This window comes from Ranitomeya imitator, chromosome 3 (assembly GCF_032444005.1).
Source record: "Ranitomeya imitator isolate aRanImi1 chromosome 3, aRanImi1.pri, whole genome shotgun sequence".
NCBI lineage: Eukaryota > Metazoa > Chordata > Amphibia > Anura > Dendrobatidae > Ranitomeya > Ranitomeya imitator.
Genome location: NC_091284.1, coordinates 317,570,442 through 317,588,497, shown reverse-complemented (window position 1 = coordinate 317,588,497; position 18,056 = coordinate 317,570,442). Strand labels below are relative to the sequence as shown.

General features: G+C 46.3%; 1 protein-coding gene across 2 annotated transcripts in view; it reads left to right on the top strand.

Moving 5' to 3' along the window:
* Positions 1-2,314: 2,314 nt before the first annotated feature.
* The window catches only part of SMIM29 (small integral membrane protein 29), a 96,078-nt gene continuing 80,336 nt past the window's right edge, over positions 2,315-18,056 (top strand). The window contains exons 1-2 of one of the 2 annotated variants that reach the window (XM_069756616.1): positions 2,315-2,362; positions 5,457-5,620. In XM_069756616.1, coding sequence (XP_069612717.1) covers positions 5,510-5,620 — 111 coding nt within the window. In that variant the 5' untranslated portion in view covers positions 2,315-2,362; positions 5,457-5,509. Of the gene's footprint in view, positions 2,363-2,443; positions 2,464-5,456; positions 5,621-18,056 lie in introns of those variants that run through there. The other variant, XM_069756615.1, reaches the window with a different exon arrangement.

Below are 18,056 nucleotides of genomic sequence, written 5' to 3'. Positions count from 1 at the left end.
CTGTATGAAATATTAATATATATATATATACATGTATGTGTCTCAATGACATATATATATATATATATATATATATATACCTATTCTATGTGTACACATTTATTCTACCTATTCTTCTGTAAGCTGTCAGTGTGATTTTACTGTACACCGCACTGAATTGCCGGCTTTTCTCGCTAACACCGCTGCGTATTCCTCGCAAGTCACACTGCTGGTCCGTGTGTGATCCGTATTTTTCTGGCTTCCATAGACTTTCATTGGCGATTTTTTTTGCGCAATACGGTGACAAACGCAGCATGCTGCGATTTTCTACGGCCGTAGAAAGCTGTATAATACAGATCAGTAAAATACGGCAGATAGGAGCAGGGGCATAGAGAATAATTGGGCCGTGTGTAATGCGTGTTTTACGGACGTATTTTATGCGCTCATACGTCCGTAAAACTCGCTAGTATGAGGCTGGCCTAATAGTGTGACGGCAGCCTAACTATTTTTTATTCCCAGGTCTCCTCTCCCCCACCCTGGGTACCATCCGCACATGATCCACTTACTTCCCGCATGGTGGGCATAGCCCCATGCGGGAAGTATTGGATCAATGCATTCATATGTGTGCAGAATCGCTGTGAAAAATACGCAGCATTAGCACAGCATTGCGGAATCCCATTGAATTCAATGGGTTGTGTTGTGTATGCGTTTTCGCAGCGTAGAGTGTGTGTGTGTGTGTGAGTGTGCGTGTGTGTATTTTAGCACAGTGCTTGCAACATGCCTTCATTTTTACGAATTATAATCTTATGCAGCGTAAAAACATATCACAGCACTTACTAATTCAGAAAGGACATGTACAAAAAATGCCACATATTAGAAAGTAATACAGGCTAAGGCTATGTGCACACGTTGCGGAATGGCATGCAGAATTTTCTGCACAAAATCCGCATCTCCTGGCAGAAACAGCAGGTGCAGATTTGCTGCGGATTTTGTGAGTTTTTTTATGCGGAATTGATGCGGGTTTTCTGCAGTTTTTACCACTGCGGATTTCTATAATGGAAGGGTGCAGAAACGCTGCAGATCCGCACAAAAGAAGTAACATAGTAACATAGTTAGTAAGGCCGAAAAAAGACATTTGTCCATCCAGTTCAGCTTATATTCCATTATAATAAATACCCAGATCTACGTCCTTCTACAGAACCTAATAATTGTATGATACAATATTGTTCTGCTCCAGGAAGACATCCAGGCCTCTTGAACCCCTCGACTGAGTTCGCCATCACCACCTCCTCAGGCAAGCAATTCCAGATTCTCACTGCCCTAACAGTAAAGAATCCTCTTCTATGTTGGTGGAAAAACCTTCTCTCCTCCAGACGCAAAGAATGCCCCCTTGTGCCCGTCACCTTCCTTGGTATAAACAGATCCTCAGCGAGATATTTCTATTGTCCCCTTATATACTTATACATGGTTATTAGATCGCCCCTCAGTCGTCTTTTTTCTAGACTAAATAATCCTAATTTCGCTAATCTATCTGGGTATTGTAGTTCTCCCATCCCCTTTATTAATTTTGTTGCCCTCCTTTGTACTCTCTCTAGTTCCATTATATCCTTCCTGAGCACCGGTGCCCAAAACTGGACACAGTACTCCATGTGCGGTCTAACTAGGGATTTGTACAGAGGCAGTATAATGCTCTCATCATGTGTATCCAGACCTCTTTTAATGCACCCCATGATCCTGTTTGCCTTGGCAGCTGCTGCCTGGCACTGGCTGCTCCAGGTAAGTTTATCATTAACTAGGATCCCCAAGTCCTTCTCCCTGTCAGATTTACCCAGTGGTTTCCCGTTCAGTGTGTAATGGTGATATTGATTCCCTCTTCCCATGTGTATAACCTTACATTTATCATTGTTAAACCTCATCTGCCACCTTTCAGCCCAAGTTTCCAACTTATCCAGATCCATCTGTAGCAGAATACTATCTTCTCTTGTATTGTAGAAGTGACATGCACTTCTATTAAATCCGCATGCTCGTGGATTTTTCCGCACTGATTTTTTTTTCCCATTGATTTACATTGTACTGTAAATCACAGTGCGGATCTGCAGCGTTTCTGCGTGGAAAAATCCACTGCGGATCAGCACTAAATCCGCATCGTGTGTACATAGCCTAAGACTACAGCCGAGTAGCAGGGGCCCTGTGCACAAGAGTGAACAATATGAGTAAACCGCAATGCTGAACAGCGTCTGTACTGCGTCACTAGATACAGTAGTACATTCACACTCTGACACACAGGTCACGCCCACCAGCCAGCCCCGCCCTCGGCAGCTCATTGGCTGCGGCTTGCAAGTCTGACTTCCGGGTAGGAGCAGAGTGGCTGAGGGGAGCAGAGGTGAGCGCAGCGGGTGGCTGAGGCTTTGTGTTATTTCCCGGGCTGTCTCGTGTTCTCCGTGATGTCTGTGTGCGGCAGTGTGTGCTGCCTGCCCGATAATGGTGGGCACTGCGCTCTCCGGGCCGGCGCCGGCTATGAGTGCCATTGTTTGCTATGTCCTGTCTCTACTACACTGGAGCTTTGTAAGCTGCTTGGTGCTTCTAGAAAGTATCCTGACGTCGGCCATGGAGTAGCCAAGACCTGTGAGCGCCGCCTGCACCTTGACCAGTGTCATAAAGCAGACTCCAGTCCCGCCCTAACCAGCAAGTGGCAGTGGGGGCAGCCATACTCTGCTGTGTGATGTATGGAACCCCCTCTGAGGAAGTACTAGAAGGTGGTCCACTACACTGAGTTATGCCCCCATCCATTTACACCTGTTTTAGCAAAGTAATGTAAATGGCTTCTGCTGCCGTAAGTGGCGCTGTCGCTGCTCGCTCAGTCTGCGTCACGGGGCGCCAGCTGCATGACCCAGTCGCATCACCCCCTAACTGGACTGTGGGCAGCATTTCACCACACGTCACAGCCCGGTATCCTGCACACGCGTGTGGCCATTTAAGGCGGGAGAAGGGGATAGTGCACGCTGGATACTGGGCTGTGATGTGCGGTGAAACGCTGCCCACAATCCGGTCAGGGGGGAGATGTGACTGGGTCATGCCCGGGTGAACCCAGGAAATCCAGAAGTTCAGTGGTGCCTGCTGCCGGCGCCACGTGATGCAGACTGAGCAAGCAGCGCCACTTAGGCTACGTTCACATTTGCGTTGCTGGGCGCAGCGTCGTCAGCGCATACCGAAAGCATGCGTCATGCGCCCCTATCTTTAACATGGGCGCATGGACATGCGCCGGTATACGTTGTACTGCGTTTTACGACGCATGCGTCATTTAGATGCACCAGACAGGGCGCAGAGGACGCTACTTGTATCGTTTTCCCTGCGCCGAAATTCTTGATCTGTAGGGTCTTATGACAACGCATGCGTCGCAAAACGCTGCGTTGTGTATTTGCGTTGTTGGTTGCATTGCGTCTCATCGCCGACGCTGCGCCCAACAACGCAAATGTGAACGTAGCCTAACAGGCACTTGTGGCAGCAGAAGGCATTCACAAAAATACTTTGCTAAAACAGGTGTAAATGAATGAGGGCATTACTCAGTGTAGCGGACCACCCCTTCAATTGTTACTCTGTAGCCATCTGTGTGGCATCAGTTTCTCTCATACGAAAAGAAAAACATAACAATAATCTTTATTTTAATAATCTTTATATAGCGCTAACATATTCTGCAGCGCTTTACATTTTGCACACATTATCATTGCTGTCCCCGATGGGGCTCACAATCTAAATTCCCTATCAGTATGGTCTTTGGAATGTGGGAGGAAACCGGAGTGCCCGGAGGAAACCCACGCAAACACGGGGAGAACATACAAACTCCTTGCAGATGTTGTCCTGAGTGGGGTTTGAACCCAGGACTCCAGCACTGCAAGTCTGCTGTGCTAACCACTGCGCCACCGTGCCGCCCAAAACAATTGCCCCCATACATATGTCTACCATGTACGTCGGATGCTTTTCCTTCATGCACGCTAAATGTATAGCGTAAATGTTATTGGCTAGGTTCACAACACTTTTTTATCTAGGTGACGCTATCGAATTTTCCCAAAATGTCGGACTGGATGTCTACGTCCTCCCAATGACTCGCGAGCTCCAACTACATTTACATGGCAATGAAAACCGCCTAACCAGGAGGCCAAACCAACTCAATCCTGGGTTCACCCTGAAAATAAATCACAAGACTCTTTTTACAAAGAGCTTCTAGTCAAAACACAAACTGCAGACTTGTAAAAACAATGTGAGGCCTTAATTGTAGTTTCCAAATGGCTGTGAGGGCAATCCCTTCAATAAGGACCTGCACTGTATGCAGTAAGACAAGCTGGTGGCTCAGATGGTATACCACAAAGAACTATCCTCAGCTTACAATATTTTTAGTTAAATTTCAAAACCTGAAATCCTGTCAGTGCACAGTTATTAAAGGGGTTGTCTGTTTGTTTATTGGGAAACTACAACTACTAGTGTATCCAGAGAGCCATGAAGCCACAGGACGTGCTAGAAATCGGGGAACTGTAACTCCCAGTTCACAGTTTTGTGCTGTCAGGATATGCTGGGCTTTTAAATTGAACTGATTGCAGCAGTGACACAAGACTTCAGACTGACAGCAGCATTTACAGTACCCTGTGGAATGGTGGTAGCGTTTACACCAGGGGTGGGGAACCCCAGGCCGCAGCCATTTACGGTACTCAACCTTGCTTGGTCTGGCAGCTGTATTTTGACGGCCATAAGCCCATTAATTTCTTCTTGCTCTGTTAGTACATGCACACAATGTTCACTACTGAGCACTGAGGCGCATGCAATGAGAGATTACATCCTGACACCTGTGCCAGCATCAGGATGTACTTTGTGGGTGAAGATGGCGCACAATTTGTACGGCCCTCAGGATGGTATAAATATCCAGATGGCCCTTGGCAGAAAGATTCCCCACCCCTTTTTACACTGAGGCACCAGTATATACAACACAAATACTGCTCTGCGGTCGCTCTCAGACGTTCCTGTACTTGCCTTAGTTCTGTGTACATAGACTGGTTTTCTTCTGGATCATGCCCCTGCACTTTGCACACCTAGCTTTGTGGCAGTATGCTGCCTAGGCAGCGTGACGTGCTCACACAGCAGCAGGCAGCTATATACTAAGGCCATGCACATGCTGAGGATGAGGGGCTCATGCAGAGAGGTATATCTGTCAGAAAAAAAAATCTTTCGTATATGTCATAATGACATAAATTGGATAACCTTGTTCTTTTGAACCCAGGTCTTCACAAACTCTTCTAGTAGGGACTCACCAGACAGGACTCAGGTGATGCCCAGGTCTCTCCATGTGTTGTGGAAAACTGTTCAATTTAGTTTTGTTTTCTAAACTCAGGCTGTTAAAGTTAGTAGAAAATTACATTTTCTGCCCTATTACTACTGTATTACTGACCACAATTATTCACTGTTTTGCTCCCTCATCTGTTTCCTAGTCTTCTCTGTAGCACTTTCTTCTTACCATCCTCATGCTCCCTTCACTGCTGCCATGAGTAACTCTACAGATCCTGGATCAAGTAATGTGGATGCTGATTCAATGGGAGGAATTGTTTTGGTACCTTTCTTCCTTATCACTGTGATTGGTGTCATTGTAGCTGTGGTGAGTATTCCATTACTTCTCTTTTCATTACAGAAATGAATGAAGCTTGGCTAGATTTCGGCTATGTGCACACGTTGCTGAATTGCTGCGGAAATTTCCACCTCAATTCTGGAACTCCCTGCCGCGGGTAAAACGCATTGGCATGTGTTTTCCTGCTAAACACTAGCGTTTTGCAAGCATAATTAGCTTGCAGAATGCTAGCGTTTTCCAAGCGATCTGTATCATCGCTTGGAAAAGTGATAGACAGGTTGGTCATACTTATCAAACAGTGTTTGACAAATGTGACCAACTTTTTACTATTGATGCTGCCCATGCAGCATCAATAGTAAAAGATAGAATGTAAAAAATAATAAAAGAAATAAAAAAAAAAAAATCATGATATTCTCGCCTTCTGGCGGCCCCCACAGCCTTCCCACCCTCGCGATGCTCCTGGCAACCCCCTTTCCCAGTGATACCTAACGACAATGACCCCAGATGACGTAGCATCACGCGAGACCGCTACGTCATTACAGGTCATTGTCGCAAAGCATAACGGGGAACGTGAGCTGCTGGGAGCATCGCTAAGGCCTGGGCTGGATCCGGTGGCTGCCAGAAGGTGAGTACAGGTCCTTCTCAAAAAATTAGCATATAGTGTTAAATTTCATTATTTACCATAATGTAATGATTACAATTAAACTTTCATATATTATAGATTCATTATCCACCAACTGAAATTTGTCAGGTCTTTTATTGTTTTAATACTGATGATTTTGGCATACAACTCCTGATAACCCAAAAAACCTGTCTCAATAAATTAGCATATTTCACCCATCCAATCAAATAAAAGTGTTTTTTAATAACAAACAAAAAAACCATCAAATAATAATGTTCAGTTATGCACTCAATACTTGGTCGGGAATCCTTTGGCAGAAATGACTGCTTCAATGCGGCGTGGCATGGAGGCAATCAGCCTATGACACTGCTGAGATGTTATGGAGGCCCAGGATGCTTCAATAGCGGCCTTAAGCTCATCCAGAGTGTTGGGTCTTGCGTCTCTCAACTTTCTCTTCACAATATCCCACAGATTCTCTATGGGGTTCAGGTCAGGAGAGTTGGCAGGCCAATTGAGCACAGTAATACCATGGTCAGTAAACCATTTACCAGTGGTTTTGGCACTGTGAGCAGGTGCCAGGTCGTGCTGAAAAATGAAATCTTCATCTCCATAAAGCATTTCAGCCGATGGAAGCATGAAGTGCTCCAAAATCTCCTGATAGCTAGCTGCATTGACCCTGCCCTTGATGAAACACAGTGGACCAACACCAGCAGCTGACATGGCACCCCACACCATCACTGACTGTGGGTACTTGACACTGGACTTCAGGCATTTTGGCATTTCCTTCTCCCCAGTCTTCCTCCAGACTCTGGCACCTTGATTTCCGAATGACATGCAAAATTTGCTTTCATCAGAAAAAAGTACTTGGGACCACTTAGCAACAGTCCAGTGCTGCTTCTCTGTAGCCCAGGTCAGGCGCCTCTGCCGCTGTTTATGGTTCAAAAGTGGCTTTACCTGGGGAATGCGGCACCTGTAGCCCATTTCCTGCACACGCCTGTGCACGGTGGCTCTGGATGTTTCCACACCAGACTCAGTCCACTGCTTCCTCAGGTTCCCCAAGGTCTGGAATCGTTCCTTCTCCACAATCTTCCTCAGGGTCCGGTCTCCTCTTCTCGTTGTACAGCGTTTTCTGCCACATTGTTTCCTTCCAACAGACTTACCATTGAGGTGCCTTGATACAGCACTCTGGGAACAGCCTATTTGTTGAGAAATTTCTTTCTGGGTCTTACCCTCTTGCTTGAGGGTGTCAATGATGGCCTTCTTGACATCTGTCAGGTCGCTAGTCTTACCCATGATGGGGGTTTTGAGTAATGAACCAGGCAGGGAGTTTATAAAAGCCTCAGGTATCTTTTGCATGTGTTTAGAGTTAATTAGTTGATTCAGAAGATTAGGGTAATAGGTCGTTTAGAGAACCTTTTCTTGATATGCTAATTTATTGAGACAGGTTTTTTGGGTTATCAGGAGTTGTATGCCAAAATCATCAGTATTAAAACAATAAAAGACCTGACAAATTTCAGTTGGTGGATAATGAATCTATAATATATGAAAGTTTAATTGTAATCATTACATTATGGTAAATAATGAAATTTAACACTATATGCTAATTTTTTGAGAAGGACCTGTATATAACTATTTTTTTTTTTTTTTTTTGTTAAATTCCCTTTTTTTTTTTTTTTTTTTTTTTTTAACAGGGATATGGTACCCAGGGCCTGGAGGAGAGTCTCCTCTCCTCCACACCTGGGTACCATCCGCACATGATCTGCTTACTTTGCGCATGGTGGGCATAGCCCTATGCGGGATGTAAGCAGATCAATGCATTCTTATGTGTGCGGAATCGCCTTGATTCTGCACAAAGAATGAACATGCTGCGTATTTTTACGCTATGCGATTCCGCCGCGGAAAAATACGCAGCATTAGCACAGCATTGCGGAATCCCATTGAATTCAATGGGGTGTGTTGTGTATGTAAAACTCATACAATCCGCAACGTGTGCACATAGCCTTAGGGGCCCACAACAAAGCCTAAAATGGAACCTGTCAGTAGGATTGTGCATAGTAACCTACACACAGTGTCAGGTTGGCACCGTTATACTGAATTAAATGATACCTTGGTTGATAAAATCCGTCTTGTGGTTGTTTCTTAATCTTTATTTTCCCAGGACATCCCTCCTGACAGCACCACCAGGAGGTTAGCCTTCATATCTTTGATAAGGGACAGGAAACACAGAAGAGGTTAAATAGCCCCTCCACCCTTCAGTGTTTTTCCTGTCCCTATCAGGGACAGACGCAGGAAAAGGAGCACAGACGTGCGAAGATCCGGTTTACCTGGCTCCAGCTCCTCCAGCGGGGTTGGGGCAGCAGGTGAGGTATGCCCGCAATAGCGCTGATACCGTGAGAGGTCCCACAGCGTTCGGTAGAGCAGAGCTCCCGTGTGCAGCCACATTCCCTCCGTGGAGCCTGGGCTGCAGCTGCTGCGCGGCGCCCTCTCGGCGGGCGTCCGCGATGCTCATTCCGGCGATACGGCGCCACTACAGGTGGCTGAGAAGTTTCCGCTCGCTGAGTCGGCGTCTCCCTCCAGTGCGGCGCCATGACACCGGAAGTCGTGTGGTGACAACTTCTGAGGGCGGAGCTGAATGGGCCGGCAGGCGCTCCTGGAGGGGGCGCGGCGTATGAGCAGAGATCCAAGACCAGGGTGCGTTCCACGCAGCGCATGTGCTGTCAGAAGCGACAGCAGGATCCTGACGAGCAGCAGCTGTGATCGGAAGGAGGACGATTCAGATGTCTTGAGGGCGGGTAAGACTGACTATTTAAGACACAGCTGATAGCACACACTGACCCAGTAACATGGAGAGTGCTAGCCGTCCTGACGTCCAGTCCGAATCTCCCTTGGACCACGTGAGTGAGCTACAATAGCATCTTCCAAAGCAGTCTAAATACAGTAGCTATAGGACTTTCCTTTTCCCTTCACCATGACAGCACCGCACGTGAGAGATGGCATCCGGCCCCAGGAACAGGAAACCTGTAGCAGAGATAAAAGAATGGGACGGCCCCTCTCTCCTCAGTTTTGGTTTCCTGTTCCTGCAGGTGGATGCCTGTCGCACAGCTCCTACTTCTGGAGGGATCCCCCTCTGATGATTCCGGTCCAGAGGCCGAGGTCCGCGGGGGGGCCAGCCATACTCGGCGGCATCACGTGCGGTGCTGTCCGGGTGAAGAGGCTGCTGTGTCCGCGCCTTCCTTCCCCCTTGCCGGACTCCTCGGCGACCGCTCTGTGCAGGAGGCTGGTCCGGCGTTTAGGGGCGTGTCCTTCACTGACGCCGAAGTGAAGGATGACGACTTCCGGTCACGCGGAAGCGACGTCACACGCCGAGGGAGCTGGTGTGCTGGACACTTCCGGGCGGAAGTTGATACAGAGGCACGCACACCGCTCCTGATATAAAAAGCAGCAACCAAGGAAATGGCTGGTCCTTCACAGCAAGCAATCTGCCTGCTAAGATGACCGAACCAGCGATGGATCCAGATACAAAGATATCTGAGGAGGCACAAGCTACTGCGGTATCCGGGGTCCTGGAGGGAGTGCCTTTGTAAGGCAAAACCACACATACAGGTCCTTCTCAAAAAATTAGCATATAGTGTTAAATTTCATTATTTACCATAATGTAATGATTACAATTAAACTTTCATATATTATAGATTCATTATCCACCAACTGAAATTTGTCAGGTCTTTTATTGTTTTAATACTGATGATTTTGGCATACAACTCCTGATAACCCAAAAAACCTGTCTCAATAAATTAGCATATCAAGAAAAGGTTCTCTAAACGACCTATTACCCTAATCTTCTGAATCAACTAATTAACTCTAAACACATGCAAAAGATACCTGAGGCTTTTATAAACTCCCTGCCTGGTTCATTACTCAAAACCCCCATCATGGGTAAGACTAGCGACCTGACAGATGTCAAGAAGGCCATCATTGACACCCTCAAGCAAGAGGGTAAGACCCAGAAAGAAATTTCTCAACAAATAGGCTGTTCCCAGAGTGCTGTATCAAGGCACCTCAATGGTAAGTCTGTTGGAAGGAAACAATGTGGCAGAAAACGCTGTACAACGAGAAGAGGAGACCGGACCCTGAGGAAGATTGTGGAGAAGGAACGATTCCAGACCTTGGGGAACCTGAGGATGCAGTGGACTGAGTCTGGTGTGGAAACATCCAGAGCCACCGTGCACAGGCGTGTGCAGGAAATGGGCTACAGGTGCCGCATTCCCCAGGTAAAGCCACTTTAGAACCATAAACAGCGGCAGAGGCGCCTGACCTGGGCTACAGAGAAGCAGCACTGGACTGTTGCTAAGTGGTCCCAAGTACTTTTTTCTGATGAAAGCAAATTTTGCATGTCATTCGGAAATCAAGGTGCCAGAGTCTGGAGGAAGACTGGGGAGAAGGAAATGCCAAAATGCCTGAAGTCCAGTGTCAAGTACCCACAGTCAGTGATGGTGTGGGGTGCCATGTCAGCTGCTGGTGTTGGTCCACTGTGTTTCATCAAGGGCAGGGTCAATGCAGCTAGCTATCAGGAGATTTTGGAGCACTTCATGCTTCCATCGGCTGAAATGCTTTATGGAGATGAAGATTTCATTTTTCAGCACGACCTGGCACCTGCTCACAGTGCCAAAACCACTGGTAAATGGTTTACTGACCATGGTATTACTGTGCTCAATTGGCCTGCCAACTCTCCTGACCTGAACCCCATAGAGAATCTGTGGGATATTGTGAAGAGAAAGTTGAGAGACGCAAGACCCAACACTCTGGATGAGCTTAAGGCCGCTATTGAAGCATCCTGGGCCTCCATAACATCTCAGCAGTGTCATAGGCTGATTGCCTCCATGCCACGCTGCATTGAAGCAGTCATTTCTGCCAAAGGATTCCCGACCAAGTATTGAGTGCATAACTGAACATTATTATTTGATGGTTTTTTTGTTTGTTATTAAAAAACACTTTTATTTGATTGGATGGGTGAAATATGCTAATTTATTGAGACAGGTTTTTTGGGTTATCAGGAGTTGTATGCCAAAATCATCAGTATTAAAACAATAAAAGACCTGACAAATTTCAGTTGGTGGATAATGAATCTATAATATATGAAAGTTTAATTGTAATCATTACATTATGGTAAATAATGAAATTTAACACTATATGCTAATTTTTTGAGAATGACCTGTACTGATACACTGTACACTACATGTTTTTTAGGGGAGAAAAACCACATCCAAGCAGAAAAATAGTCTGTGCCCTATGCAAAGACATACTCTCTAGCCTATACAGCAAGAAAATCTGCCAGCCTTGTATTGACAAGACAGTTGCGGAAGAATCTTCTTCCCTATTACAGAATATTAAAACAATAATACGGGAGGAAGTCAAATCGACAGTTAAAGAACAGTTGAAACATCATACAGTGAAGAGAACCCCCCCCCTCCCCCAACAAGTGAACAAGGGTCGTCCGTAGATTCAGGGGATGAACCGGGAATATTAATCCCCTCTGATGCTTCAGACCTAGACTCCTCGGATGAGGAGTGTGGCCACCCTTATTTCCAGTCAGAAGAGATTGGAAAATTGCTCAAACTCGTTAGAGCATCTATGGGGCTAGAGACTCCAAAAGAGCCGTGGTCAGTTCAGGACGCAATGTTTAGTAATTTGGAAGGGAAGAAGCGTAATTTTTTTTCCCTTCCATGAAAATATAGTAAATTTAATTAAAAAGGAGTGGAAAAGGCCCAACAAGAAAATATCCATCCCTCAAGCCTTAAAACGCAAGTACCCCTTTGATGATGAAATCTGTGAGAGTGGGAAAAGGCTCCCAAGCTAGATGCAGCCATCGCCAGCACCTCTAAAAGGGTAGCATTACCATTTGAGGACATGGGAGCCTTAAAAGATCCCTTAGACAAGAAAGCAGATGCCTTTCTAAAATCGGCTTGGGAAGCGGCGACATGGTAATTTAAAACCGGGGTTGCTGCCACTTGCACAGCACGTGCTATGGTCAAGTGGTTAGAGGAGCTAAGTGACCAGATCAAAAACAAATGCTCGAGAGAGAGACTACTAGAAGCATTACCCTCTCTATAGGGCGCCGCAAGATTCCTGGCAGATGCTTCAGTTGATTCTGTCAGAGGTGCCGCACGTGCATATGCTCTATCCAACTCGGGTCGTAGAGCATTATGGCTAAAAAATTGGACGGCTGACTTCCAATCAAACGTCAAACTTTGTGGGGTGCCCTGTGAAGGACTATCTTTTTGGAAAGGCTCTAGACGAGATCCTTGAAAAGGCATCGGACAAGAAGAAGCGGTTTCCACCTCCTTCCTTTCCTAGGCGCCGATGGGAAACCTCTCGTCCGTCCTTTCGTGGATCCGGATATAGAGGGACCCGCGGCCGATCAGATGACAGGTCTAGTCGGGGCAGACCCTGGAAAGATCGTAGGGGATTCCTTTTCAATAAGCCTCCCCCCCAAGTCTGATCCCAATAATCAATTACGCCAAAATCCCAGTGGGCGGAAGACTCCGATGGTTTGTCCACCACTGGGCAGCACTGTCGGCGTCTCAATGGATAATCAACTTGTCAGAAGGGTTAAGACTCAAAGGGAACCTGTCACCTGAATTTGGTGGGACCAGTTTTGGGTCATATGGGCGTGGTTTTCGGGTGTTTGATTCACCCTTTCCTTACCCGCTGGCTGCATGCTGGCCGCAATATTGGATTGAAGTTCATTCTCTGTCCTCCGAAGTGTACGCCAGCGCAAGGCAATATTGCCTTGCGCATGCGTGTACTCCGGAGGACAGAGAATGAACTTCAATCCAATATTGCGGCCAGCATGCAGCCAGCGGTTAAGGAAAGGGTGAATCAAACACCCGAAAACCCCGCCCGTATGACCCAAAACTGGTCCTGCCAAATTCAGGTGACAGGTTCCCTTCAAGTTCTCCAGCCTCCCACCAAATCGTGTAAAAATGACCCAGGTGGTGGGGAAAAATCAGGCCACACTAGAAAGAGAAATTCATCTCCTCATACAAAAAGAAGTGTTAATAAGAGTGTCTTATCAAGAGATAGGGAAAGGGTTCTACAGCACCTTGTTTCTAACACCAAAACCAGACGGCTCGCTAAGAGTAATATTCAACCTGAAGGCTCTAAACCCATATATTCAGATAGAAAAATTCAAAATGGAGACCCTGAGAACGGCAATAAAGGTACTCGATCCAAACTGTTGCATGGCAGTGATCGATCTTACAGATGCTTACTACCATGTACCAATCGCGGTCCAACACCAACAGTACCTGAGGTTAGTGGTGAATCTTGCAAACACCCCCCCATCTACAATATCAATGTCTTCCCTTCAGGGTGGCTATAGCGCCCCGCGTATTTACAAAAATCATTTCCGAAGTGGCGTCCTTCGTCAGGAACGAAGACATAATGCTGGTACCTTATTTGGACGATTTTTTGGTGATAGCAAACAAAAAAAATTGCGAGAAAACAGTCGCAAGAGTGCTGGAGGTGCTAACCAGGCTAGGATGGGTTATAAACCTGAAAAAATCAAGACTTGTCCCAACACAGACTCAAGAATTCCTCGGGATCCTATTGGATTCGGTCAAACAAGAGTGTGTCCTCCCACAAAGGAAAATTCAAACTATCCAACAAAGTACAACTGTTCCAGCTACAACAGACCATCTCACTACGGAATGCAATGTCGCTTTTAGGAGTTCTAACGGCAACAATTCCAGCAACACGGTGGGCACAAAGCCATACATGAGTTACAATGGCAGATACTGACCGAACAAATGAGAACTCCATACAATCTGAACCGGAAAATTTGTCTATGACCAAAGGTTCAGGACTCACTAGAATGGTGGCTAAGAGTGGAAAATTTAAGCAGCGCAGTGCCGTGGTCAGTGCAGAATCCAGTAGTCCTCACTACCGATGCAAGTCCATGGGGATGGGGAGCACATTTGGAGGATCAGTTCCTACAGGGACAATGGGAGGCCTCAATGTCAGGAGCGTCCTCCAATCTAAAAGAGTTGTCGGCAGTAAGGCAAGCACTTTTTTACATAGGAGGAAGGATACGAGGAAGACATGTGGTGGTGTTGTCCGACAACAACACAACGATAGCCTATATAAATCATCAAGGGGGCACAAGATCCCCATCCCTTATGGCAGAAGCAAAACAGCTTTTCATATGGGCCGAGAACAACCTTCTGTCCTTAACCGGAACATACTTAAGGGGGTCAGAAAATCAGGTAGCCGACTTCTTAAGTCAGCATATATTACATCAGGGAGAATGGTCCCTAAACCAGGGAATATTTGGGAAAATCTGTGCCAGCTGGGGTGTGCCAGAAATAGACATATTTGCCACAAGAGAAAATCGGATGGTGAGGAGGTTCTATTCTCTGAACCCAAGAGAACACCCGGAGGGAGTAGATGCGTTTCTATACCGATGGAACTTTCACCTGGCGTACGCATTTCCCCCGATACCATTAGTCCCGACAGTCCTCAAGAAGATTCGGAAAGACAAGGCACGAGTTATCCTCATAGCTCCTTTTTTGGCCGAAAAGGGCATGGTTCACGTGGCTGACGCATGTCTATCTCGAACCCGTGGATCCTCCCAGATGCCTCAGATCTCCTACACCAGGGACCAGTTCAACATCCCCAAGTACACGGGCTACATCTCACCGCCTGGAACTTGAGAGGGGGCTTCTATTAGCAAAAGGATTCTCAAACCCTTTGGTGACCACGTTGCTCTCTAGCAGGAAAAAAGTCACCTCAGAGAAATACCAACAAATTTGGCAACAATTCCTGGAATTCTCAGGGCGACAGTTGTCCAAGACAAGCCAAGAAGTTCTGGTAAAAGAGATTCTAGAATTTCTCCAAAAAGGGTTAGAGAGGGGGCTATCTACTAGCACCTTAAAGGTGCAAGTCTCTGCCCTGGGTGTATTGTTTGATCAGAAACTTGCTGACCACCCTTGGGTCTATAGATTCATCCGAGCCTCCTTTGCATCTAGACCCTCAAAATTGTTACCTAAGGTGGCTCCCTGGGATCTAAATTTAGTTTTAAATGCTCTAACCATTTCCCCCCTTTGAGCCTCTTGATTCTATTTCAATAAAATCCTTAACCCTAAAAACGGTCCTCCTGGTTGCCTTAACTTCAGCACGTCGTACCTGCGAGCTGCAAGCTATGTCGGTGAACCCCCCCCCCCCCTTAGACTACCTTCCAGGATGACAAAATGGTCATCAAAACCGACCCGGCCTTCCTTCCAAAGGTCAACTCAAAATTTCATAGGGACCAGGAAATTATTCTGCCCTCATTCTGTCCTCAACCAAAATCCCAGGGAGAACAAACCTTCCATTCTCTCGATGTCAGATGCTGCCTGCTTCAATACATAGAAGCCACAAAACCTTGGCGTCAGTCATCAGCCCTTTTTGTCGCCTTCCAGGGGACAAACAGGGGGAAAAAAGGCCTCAAAGGCAACTATTACACGGTGGTTGCGTACGGTTATCTCACTTTCATATTCCTCTTCTGGTCAAGTTCCCCCACAAGGTGTTACGGCCCACTCCACGCGTGCTATTGCCACATCCTGGGTGGAAAGGGCAAACGCCTCGGTAGAACAGATTTGTAGAGCGGCAGTATGGTCTTCACCATCTACCTTCTTCCAACATTATAGGCTAGACTTAGGTCTATCAAACTTGTCTTTTGGGAGAAAGGTATTATCTGCTGTTGTCCCACCCTAGGAGTCTTCTATTTCTTCCTCTCACGTGCGGTGCTGTCATGGTGAAGGGAAAAAATGATAATTACTTACGGGTAATTTGATTTTTCCAGAACCATGACAGCACCGCATTAATTCCCGCTCTATCTTGGTGATGGTTGTGTGATTCACAAAAAAAAAAAAAAAGTTAATATGTATATATATATATATATATATATATATACATACAAAAGAAATATATGTATGGATTAAAATTAATAAAAAGCTACACAATGTAAATATAATATGAGTGTGTACTAACAAAGCGGTCATCTTCCATACTCTGAAACAAACTGAGGAGAGAGGGGCCACCACATTCTTTTATCTCTGCTACAGGTTTCCTGTTCCTGGGGGCGGATGCCATCTCTCACGTGCGGTGCTGTCATGGTTCTGGAAAATCAAATTACCCGTACGTAATTATCATTTTTCCGTATCTTTAAGGATAAGGAAACGTCTACGCTCCACAACATCGGTCAAAAGAAGATCTAATAAGTGCCCATTATGTGCCACGAAACTTCCAGACACATACGAAAAAAAGCAGTGCGAGTCATGCATCGCCAAGCTGCTCAAACAGGAGCAATCATCCTTATTGGATAATATACGCACTATGATCAGAGAGGAGGTGCACGCCACTATAGCCACTACTGAACCGGCCCAGGTCCCCTCCCCAAGAGACCCAGATGGAACATGGATCCGAGCTCTGAGGAAGGAGAGGTATCGGGCTACTCTGATCTAGATTCAGTAGAAGGTGAATCTTCCTCTGTACTCTCTGGCGACCGGAAGAGATATCTATTTTCTTCTGAAGACAGACACTCTATTGCATGCAGTCCGAAACACCATGAAAGTGGAAGAAACCACAGAGCCAATGACAGTCCAGGATGAAATGTTCGGAGGACTTAGAGCTCAAAGAGATGGGGTCTTCCCCATGAATAATCACATCAGCAATGATATTAGAGGAATTGGAAGATGTGGGGAAGAAACTTATAGTCCCAAAAGACTTTAAATTCCAACTTCCCTTTAATCCGGAGGATACTAAAACGTGGGAAACCGTTCCAAAAATTGACATACCAGTAGCTAGAGTGTCGAAGAAAACGGCCATCCCATTCGAGGATTCCTCGGGCCTTAAGGATCCCATGGACAGGAGAGCGGAGGATCTCCTTTAAAAAATCACGGGAAGCCTCAGCAGGAATTATAAAGGCCAATGTAGCTGCGACCTCCAGTAGCAAGGTCAATGAAGAAATATTAAAATCCTTACCACTGCTTAAGATGGCAACTGATTTTATGGCAGATGCCTCGGCGGAGTCAGTCTGCTTTGCGGCCAGGGGCAATGCATTGTCTAATGCTGCAAGGCGTGCGGTATGGTTAAGATCATGGTCTGGAGACACTCAATCCAAAAATAAACTGTGTTCAATCCCATTTTCTGGTCTCCACGTATTTGATGTTTTACTGGACAAAGCGGATGCTTTTAAGAAGGACTTCCCAGAACAGAAACAAAAGAAAATGCCAGTGTTTCGCAAGCCCCGATTCAATCCCAGGCAGGATTATAGTGGCAGGGGTAAAAATGGAAGATGGAGCTACCCTAAAGGAGGCAGGGGTAGAGGCTCGTGAACAAGGGACCGGGTCAGGAAAACAATGACATCAAGTGCATTGGAGGAAGACTTCAATGGTTCAGGGAAGGATGGCAGGGTATTACCCAAAACCGTTGGATACTTCAAACATTCTCTCAGGGATACAAAATAAAATTTACTCAAAACCCCCCAGAAGATATTGTCTGACCCGCAGCCAATCTCCAGAGGTCCATCGAAGACTTTTAGAAGACATACAAGAACTCATAAAAATAGGAGCCATAGTTCCGGTACCCCTGTCAGAATTCCAGGGCCACTATTTCAGTCTTTTTCCCTTCCCCCATGACGGCACACCTGAGAGAGGGGATCCGCCCAGTCAGGACAGGAAACCCTACTGAAAATAAAAGGGCGGTACCTCTCTGTCGCTTCAGTTGGGTTTCCTGTCCTTACAGGGACCCTTGTGCTGAACACGGCGGTGATTCCTCTTACCCAGCTCCCATCCCGGCGTGGAAGAA